This window comes from Vicia villosa, linkage group LG2, assembly GCF_029867415.1.
Source record: "Vicia villosa cultivar HV-30 ecotype Madison, WI linkage group LG2, Vvil1.0, whole genome shotgun sequence".
Taxonomy (NCBI): domain Eukaryota; kingdom Viridiplantae; phylum Streptophyta; class Magnoliopsida; order Fabales; family Fabaceae; genus Vicia; species Vicia villosa.
This window is the reverse complement of record NC_081181.1, coordinates 39,994,900-40,004,672: the sequence shown is the minus strand read 5'-3', so window position 1 is coordinate 40,004,672 and position 9,773 is coordinate 39,994,900. Positions and strand designations below refer to the sequence as shown.

Sequence of the window (9,773 nt, the reverse complement as noted above, 5' to 3'; positions counted from 1 at the left end):
CCACCTTCCATGCTTGGCGACGTATATGGGGAGATGTTGCGTAATTATTAGGAAGAAACACAGTGTCGCGGAAGGATTGAGGCGCGACAAACCGAGATGATGACGTTGCTGCAATAGATGCAGCAAGATCAACACGACTATGCTTATTGGAATGATTAAAGCATTTCGGACCTGACATAAGAAATGAGTTGTTTGACATACCGTGTTGAAGGCCTGCATGATTATGTTTATCATGCTGGCATGGTACCGCCTAGAGACATAGAGGATGGGCGTGGAAGAGGTAGAGCGCGAACACGAGGCAGAGCTCGAGGAAGAGGAAATGAATAATAATTTTTCATTTTTTTGTTCTTTTCTAACTTCACAAGGCCTCATTGAGGACAACACAAAGTTTAAGTGTTGGGGAGAAAGCTTTACCGCTTTTATTTTCTCGCTTTCTTGTTAGATTTAAAATTTCTAGTTATTTCCCTTCATATAAAAAAAACAAAAAAATTTTATGTACTTTAAGTTCACATACGCAAGAATTTTCGTTCGTTATTCGTCTGCCTCACTTTCTTGAACCATAAATTTTTTCTTTTAGATGCATAACCTGACACACTCGAAAAGTATAAAGGTTGTCCATTTTTAAGATATGTTAGAAATTTGAGTAAAATTAAACAAAATCATTACCGTCTTGACACTCTAAAACCCCCAAGTACGCAAGACCGATTTGAGTACCTATTATACCTAACCCTTAACCTTTAGTTTTAAGGTAACCTTGAGTAGTTTATTTAGCAGCTGGCACCGTCTTAAGCACAAACTACGTAGAGAACCGATGAATATAAGTGAATGATCCCGAATATTTAAAAAGTTACATGCTTTATTATGTACAATTAAAGAACGCACCGACTAAGCTAGGTGACCCTCACCCGGTCATTTAACCCAAAGGATGTGTATCTTACAAATTATAATAAAGGAAACTGTTGTCGATTGGTTCAGAAGTATATGGTATTGAACTTGGTAAGGCGGACTACGGCCCAATCCCTCGAAACTTGCAGTTGGTTAAAAAGAGGTTACCACAAATATGTGCCAGAACCCCATGCTTATAAGGATCATAATCACTAACCGGTTACTCTACTATGTGCGTGTAAAGATAAAGGGTTTAATATGATTGCGCTCGAAGGAAAACAAATGAAATTAAGCGAAAAGAACTAGGTTGAGTTATAATAGCATGATTCGAATTGGTTTGCATACCGTGGGGTTTTCTAATGTCATTACTGTATCTTTGGTGTTCATATTGAGCTTTCATAATTCTAACGGAAATTCATTGCAACCGCTTACAAATCAATGATGTGTCATGTATTGGCGTTTAAACCATACATTAATTGATTTTCCTTCTGATTATTTGCTTGAGGACAAGCAAAGGTTCAAGTGTAGTTGAGTTTGATAACACGAAAATGCATCGTATATTTGACTTAATTTACATAGATTATTTCCCTATTCTACTTTATTTATGTTGCTTTAGGTTGGTATTATGCCATTATTTTTATTATGTTTCAGGTATTTAACATTTCTAGGATTTCATGAGAAAATGAACAAAAAGGAGGTAAAATGAAGAGAAAAAGATACAAAATATAGAAGACAAGAGAGGGGGTGAAAGAATGAAGAAATATGAAGGACTAAAGCGCAAGTCCCAATTGGCTATCAAGCGCATAAGCAAGGAGAATGATGTTCGTCACTCCCCCCTTATGACGTCCGTCACTCCCCCTTTTGCCGCCCGTCACCCATTCAAAAGTGTGTGACGTTAGTCACACACTCAGACGCGCTTGTCACACCCTAACTTCCTCCTATTTTCCGGCCTCCCTAAATTCTCTCCGTGAACTGAGTCCTGGAGACGGAAGCAACGAACTCTCCTCCTACATTTTCTCAACCTAGCTGAACTCGAGCAATATAAATACTCGGCATTTATCAGGACAAAAGGGCTACCCGTTTCTTCGCAAAATTTACAACATTCATCTTCCAGATTCAGTTCTACTTTTTCCCAACCATTTTGGAAATAGTTTTCTACACCAGAAACCTATTTCCCCCCTTAGTTTGTTTCCCAGCTTTCAGAATTTTGTTTAGGTTTTATCAATCAATTTAATTTCTACAATCTGTTTTGTATCCCGGATCAATGCAAAGCCTACCAGTCTGTGGAGGAGTGCTTTTGGTACTAGAATATTTGCCATTTCAATTTCATATTTAGTTCTAGGTTTCTATTTTTAGCAAAATTATGTTTACTATTATTTATTGAATACATGTTTCGATTGTTGTCATTCTGTTATTGTTGTTCTGGTTTGATGTTTAAAATTATGTGCGGCTAAATTTATTATACCGGTATGTAAGGTCACATAACCTAGGGGGTTTAGTAATAATGTCGGCGTATTCGTTATGAAAGTAATTTTTCTAGTTTTAATTTCTAATGTTAATTATCAATTGTTTTGATACGAGAGTAAAGAGAGGATAGAAGTTAGAATCAATAAAAATAAGAGTTTGAGGTTTTAACTAGACAGTAGGAATTGAACATTAACCTTAAATACAACGAGAGAGCTCACTTAGGTTTAATAATAAGGTCTCAATCAATAAACACGAGAGTGAGAGAAGAAGGTTTTTAAATTAATGATCTCTACTGAAAGATGTTTTAAAAATATGACTTGCGTCAATAGTTTACTAAATTCCCGAAGTCCGACCATTGTAAAACGGTATTTCCCTCTGATAATTTAAGTTAGATTTTAGTTCCCGTAGTTCCCCTCTTATCCTGATTAATCAGATTACTAGCCTTAGATTTACATAGTAACAATTAGATACCGGTAGATCGATTCTTAGTCCCTTGGGATTCGATAATCTTTAAAGCTACACGATAAGACTGTGCACTTGCAGTCAGATTCATTAAACATACTAAGTCAAATACGCGATCATGGAGCAAGGTTAGTCAGCTGTAAATGGATTTTCAAAGTTAAGGAAGTAATCAAAGGAATGGCGTCGAAAAGATACAAGGCAAGGTTGGTCGCAAGGGGGTTCACTCAAAAAGAAGGTATCGACTTTAATGATGTGTTTTCTCCTGTTGTGAAGCATAGATCCATTAGAATGTTGCTTGCCACGGTGGCACAGTTCAATCTAGAACTGGAACAGATGGATGTGAAGACTGCGTTCTTGTGTGGTGATCTAGATGAAACGATCCTGATGAGGAAACCTAAAGGGTATGTCGAAAAGGGGAAGGAATATTATGTGTGCAAGCTAAAGAGATCTTTATATGGACTGAAACAATCTGCTCGACAGTGGAATAGGAGATTCGACAAGTTCATGGCATGCATAAGTTTCATTAGAAGTCAGTTCGACCATTGCATTTACTTCATATTTCGACCTGGTAATTCATTTGTCATTTTGTTGCTGAATGTGGATGATATTCTCATAGGAAGCAACAATGTCGAAGATGTAATGAGGGTGAAGGTTGAACTCAATAAGGAGTTCGATGTGAAAGATCTGAGAGCTGCTTCCAGGATTCTTGGGATTGACATTCGAAGAGATAGAAAGCAGTCTAAATTATGCTTATCTCAAGAGGCATACCTACGGATGATTCCCGAAAAGTTTGGTATGTCGAATTCAAAGCCAATTGTGACTCCAACAAACCCTCAATTCAAGTTGAGTATTAATCAGTGTACCAGTACTAATGTCGAAAGAGCTTATATGAATAGCATTCCATATGCTAATATAGTAGGTTCTTTGATGTATGCTATGGTCTGTACTAGACCCAACATAGCATATGCAGTAAGTCTTGTAAGCATGTACATGACAAAGCCTGGAAAGGCTCACTATAAATCATTGAAGTGGATTTTAAGGTACATAAATGGGTCTCTGAACAGGGTCCTAATTTATGGTGGAGCCTTGGGTGAAGATAGTGAAGCAGTAATTGAAGGATATGTCGACTCTAATTATGCAGGCTCTATGGATTCTAGAAAATCTATTTCTGGATATGTTTTTACTATGTTTTGCACAACAATTAGTTGGAAAGCAACACTTCAGAAGGTTGTTCCTCTATCAACCACTGAAGCGGAGTATATTGCCCTAACTGAAGCTGTGAAAGAAGCATTGTGACTTGAAGGTTTTGCAAAGGAGCTGAAACTTCAAAATCGAGGTATAACTGTTAAATGTGATAGTCAAAGTGCAATACACCTGTCTAATAACTCAGCATATCATGAGCAAACTAAGTACATCGATGTGAGGTTGCATTTCGTCAGAGGGCTAATTGAGCGTGGAGAAGTCCAAGTTTTGAAGGTTTCGACAGATCACAATGCTGCTGATAGATCACCAAGACATTGCCGATTTGCAAGTTTTTCCACTGTATGCAGTTGATAAAGCTGCATGAAGAAAGCTAGTTTGTTCTTTGATGTTATAGAGTTTGTTCCAAGGTGCAGATTTGTGAGAATTGGATCAAACTCTAGTGTGTCAAAGCGTAGCTTCTGGTTCGACAGAGATTGTCAAAGACCTACATACTGTAGTCGAAGTGTGTTCTAGTATGTGGGTGTTGAAATGCTAGGGTTGTTAGTATTTCGAATTGGACCTGTTTGTTATGTCCAATTGTTTAAGTTAACTTGTACCCTAAGTTGGCTTGTAATGGGTATTTGTGAAAAAACTCATTAGTTTAGTATGTTAGGTTTTATTATAAATAGCATACTAGTCTCTCATCATTGCATACTGTAAATCCTAATTTAAGGTGAGAGGGTTATTTGTTATTTTTGTAACTTGTACTCTTGTTTTAAAGAGAAAGAAAAGAATAACAGTTATAACAAATCCTTGTTGTTCTTCGTGTTTATCATCTTTTCTATCCTTGTGTGTTTCTTGATCACCAAGAAACAATTTATCCTTTGTTCATCAAGACATCCTTTTCAAAACAACCTATATTTTGACTATAAAATCAATAGAAGATTACAAAATAAAAAAAAATCAATTTTAGCCCGCACAACGCGCGGGTCATTGTCTAGTTTAAATTTTTTGATTGGTGTAAGTTTTATAACATTGAAGATTTTATTAAAATAATTTATAGTATTTTGTATAATTTATTTATTTTTTTAAATTTTTTTAAGATAATTTATAGTATATATAAAATAATTTAATTTTTTTATAGATATAATATATTTATTTATATAGAAATAGAAAACAAACGAACAACAAACTGAATTGTTACTCTTTTTTATGACAGAACGAATCCTCTCAAAACTATATTCATAAATTTAAGAGATACAACTTTGATATTCATAAGTCTTTGAATATAAAAGATTAATTGCTTCTGTTACTAGGAATTTAAATGTGTAAAAAATAAATAGTATAAAAACATATTAATTGTCGGAACATGTTTTTTCATGCTTGACCATTTTACTTAAAACAACTTTTGAGAGTTGGATGTCCTACTGCAAAATTTGAGTTCTAACATTGGAGAATCCACATTAGATCATCTCCTTCCATACATCCCTCTCCTTCAATCAAACAAGTATAATAATAATAAACATTAATAAAAAATAATATATAAAAAAGAAGAGAGGGAAAATGTTAATGAGAGATAAAGACAAATTTTTGAAGGAGATAATTGTCTAAAAATAATGGAAGGAGAGGATCCAATCCCTTGGAGAATCTCATTCCTAACATTAGAGAAACCCAATCAATTCCATGTAAGAATTTTGCTATTAAAATTAGGGGTGGCAAAACGGACCGCCCGCCCCGCCCGCCGCCCGCCCCGTCTTATGCCCGCCAAGTAAAATGGGCATCAAAATCATGCCCGCCCCGCCAAGATGGCGGGTTGGCGGGCGGCGGGCTTACCCGCCTATTTTTATTTATATTTTTTTAATAGATTAATATGTTTTTTTTACCTTTTAATTAAACTTTTCACTTATTTTTTAAAACAATTTTTTATAAAAGTAATTTTTTGGCAAAATACTCTTTTTGGTCCCTTATGTTAACCTCGGGGTTCATTTTGGTCTCTTAACTTTAAAAAGTGTCATATTGGTCATTTAACTCTTCAAAAATTGTCATTTTAGTCTTTTTGTCACATTATCGACGAAAAAACTCAAAAATTGGTCGCTAAATCGGTCGCTAATATGACAAAAGGACTAAAATGTCACATTTTGAAGAGTTAAGGGACCAATATGACACTTTTTAAAATTAAGGGACCAAAATGAACCCCGAGATTAACATAAGGGACCAAAAAGGATATTTTGCCTAATTTTTTAACAAATTTACTCTAAAAAATATTACATATATTTATAAATAAATGTATAAAATAAGTAATCAAAAATTGCAATTACTAGAGTTAACTAAAAAAAGAGTGAGTATTGGAGGAGGAGCGGGTTTTGGCGAGCGGCGGGCTTTGGCGGGGCGGGTATGGCGGGCGGCGGGTTTTAGCGGGGCGGGCTTTGGCGAGCGGCGAGCCTAAAATCCCAACCCAACCCGCCAATTTTTGACGGGTGCGCGGGCGGCCCGGCAGGCCCCGGCCCGTTTTGCCACCCCTAATTAAAATAGCTTACACAAACTTATTGATAAGTACTTATTTTGATAGGCTTTTTTATTTAATAACTATAAGCTGCAAATAAATTGTATATCCAATCAACCTCCTATGAATATTACTTCTCCAAAGTCTATAATTTTACATTTGAATCCTAAAATCACTCGAATTTAATCAAACCAGAAATGGTAAACATTTTATTTATCCCTTTGCACTCTAAAAGCAAAGAAAAGTAGATAAGAGTACGACAAGCAAACATTCCAAACTGTACAAAGTATTGAAAGAAGTTGGAAAGGAAATCCAAAGGTAAACAAAGCAAATCAAATCAAGTAAAATCTAGGAGATTTTCCTTTGCATAGTTTCTAATTAACTCACCAATTCAACATGAACACATTTAAAACTATAGATTAATCATCTATAATGTCATCATCAATGAGAGCTATTGGAAATTGTTGACCCTCTCTTGATATTATCCATGTTGGTAGTTTCATAGACAGGTAAACCACTTGAATTGTGACACAAATCATAGTTTTGCAATTCAAACAGATCAGAACTTGAATCACTTTCTGCACCATCATCAAAATCATTGAATTTGCTAAGTTCCCTTTTTTCTTCTTCATAGAATTTTTTGTCCACCAACTGTTTGTAGTTATCACCCAACAAAGCTGAGTTTCTCCTTTTCTTATCATCCCAACCCAACTCATTTTGCAAAGTGGTTGATGATGGTCTTACATGTCCGTTGAAGTTTGTTTTCGCGGCCTGATTTTGTTCCGACAACGTTTTGAATTCCTTGCATCCTTTTGTTGGAGTGTTTACATAAGGAGGAGTTCTAAAACCACTACTCAAAGAAGAGTAAATGGATTTTGAATCTGCGGTACTCGAGCTTCTGAAATGGCTAATGCTGCTTCTTCGCATTCTTCTTCCACCGGGACTCTCGTCTTCGTCTTTCATGGACTGTGAACTTGATTTCGATTTCTTCTTCTTTGATGTTGATTGATTGAAGAGAGAATTCAAGAAACTCGCGAGTCTACCGCCCGGTGAGCTAGGTTGTTTGGTGTGTTTCTTGTCTTTTATTTGTTTCTGATCGACACCGTTAAATTGTTGAGGAAGCAAGGTTCTCATTGGCATGTCTAAGCTTATTCTTCCTCTGTGTCCATTCCTTTCTTCTCTTATCACTTTCTGTGTGCAAGTAGAGTTATTAGTGTATCCAATAACTTCGTTGTACCCTGAGAAGTATCTTGATGCTTCAAACACATCGAGCTCACCGGAATCGTTTCGTCTGTGGAATGATTTCTTGTTGTGATTCATTTCTTGGTCTATAATAAGTCCTGCTAGGGACATGGTGCAATAATCCTTGATGTTTGAAAGTTTTGAATTTTGAATGAAGTTATGCAAAAGCGTTTACAAGGGTGAAATATGGTTGGGAAATATACAAGAAGAGGATGAGGCTATTGCAAGAATGGTTAAGATGATATCAAAGAGTTTGAAATGATGGAAACTATTGTGGGAGGGTCAGTTTAGAATAATAAACGTGAACTCTAGCCATGATTTTATATGATGAAGAGGAGTTTATGTGTGGGACCAACATAATTTGAATATGCACATTGAGTCCAGATATTTCATTTAGGAGGTAAGTGAGTTATTTGACACGACATTGACACATGTAATTACATTCAATCATTTATATTTTTTTTAAGTTTATAATGATTTATGAAACACTGACACAAAATAAGACACCTATCACTATATTTAAATATGTGTTACAAACATTCACACAAGTGAGACACTTATTGTGAGACAGGGAGAGTATCACGTATTCGATTAAAAATATATGTATTAAAGAACTATTAATGTCCATATGTTGTGTCTGGTGTTAGATCTGTCACTATTTTTGTTGGAGAAGAAAGTGTGGGGTATATATAAGTGGGAAAGAGAGCTTTAGTCCTTCTCATACTGTTAAAACCAGAAGTTTGTGTTAGAGATTGTGGGGAGCAAAGAGATATGTTTCATTGGATTCTATATGTTTCAATTGGTTTGAGATGGAACTATGTTGAGTGGTTGTTTGCTATGGATACATCCATCCAATGCTCATGGTAATGTCCATGATGATGAGCATGCATGTACATGCATAATAAAATCTAACCAACCTCACTCTATTTATATCATCATACTACAGATGAACAATAATTATTACAGTGATCCCACCATAATTTTGAGAGCTTCAAAGTCACTCTATAACAAATTTAAAGTAATTGCTTGGAGGGTAATTTCTTTTGACTAGTATTGATTTACTATGGCCCATAAATATCTCATTGCTTCCTCTTTAACTTCATTTCATAACAAATGACTTTAAATTTTCATCATATTGAATCACTATAAGTGGTTAATATTTCAATTTCCAACCACTGGCAGGTTCAAATAGAGAGCTATAATAATAGTAGAAATATAGATACAATAGAAGATAGAAAATGTCTTGAGTCTTGTCATATAAATCATTAAAATTTCAAAATTTTCCTAAGTATCATCATATGGAAGGTAATATGTCATGAAGCCTAAGAAAGAAACAAAGGATAATGGTAGAGTAGCCTTTTCCAGTGGAAAGAACTTTAAGAACTACACATGGATGCTTAGTAGTATAATCAGCTTTAATCAACATCGTATAATCAGCTTTAATTTTCTTTTTGACTTATTGTAGTGTGTAATTTAGTCCCTCAATTATATTTAATGTACGATTTCGGCCCTACACTACAATAACTTTTTGGGGAACTTATTTACTCAACTTTTAACTGTTACAGTTAAGTTTCTCTATCAGTCTTCAATTATTTTAAACTTTTGTATTTTAAAAATTTGTTTAAATTATTTTCAACAATATTCTAATCAATGGTCACTCTAAATTCACTCAAGATTAAAAAAATTGTCAATTAATAAAAGTCAATATTAATATTATTAGATTAAACGTCATCACTAAATTATATATGTCGTGCATTTTGTTCAGGGACAAAGCCAATAATATAAGTTAGTGGGGGCAAAATTATATTCTACTAATATAAATAAATAAAAAATAAATAATATTTAATGAAGTGAAAGTTGCTGAAAAAAATTACATTTCTTAAAATTTTAATCGTAAGTGTGGTGTGGACATTTTTTAATTCGCAGACGACACTTTGTTGGTGGGGGAAGGATCTTGGAAGCATATCAAAACGATTAAGATTGTTTTAAGAGCTTTTGAACTCGTATCGGGTCTTGGCATTAATTTTCACAA

At 34.8% G+C, this 9,773-nt stretch overlaps 1 protein-coding gene across 1 annotated transcript; it reads right to left on the bottom strand.

Annotated features, from left to right (window-relative positions):
* Positions 1-6,836: 6,836 nt before the first annotated feature.
* Positions 6,837-8,124, bottom strand: LOC131646092 (protein BIG GRAIN 1-like E). Its single transcript, XM_058916246.1, has one exon. The coding sequence runs from the start codon at positions 7,850-7,852 to the stop codon at positions 6,941-6,943; it is 912 nt and encodes a 303-aa protein (XP_058772229.1). The 5' UTR covers positions 7,853-8,124; the 3' UTR covers positions 6,837-6,940.
* Positions 8,125-9,773: the final 1,649 nt, after the last annotated feature.

What these genes read in the sequence shown, in the direction of transcription:
- LOC131646092 (XM_058916246.1), bottom strand. Translation starts at nt 7,852, where the DNA reads ATGTCCCTAGCAGGACTTATTATAGACCAAGAAATGAATCACAACAAG.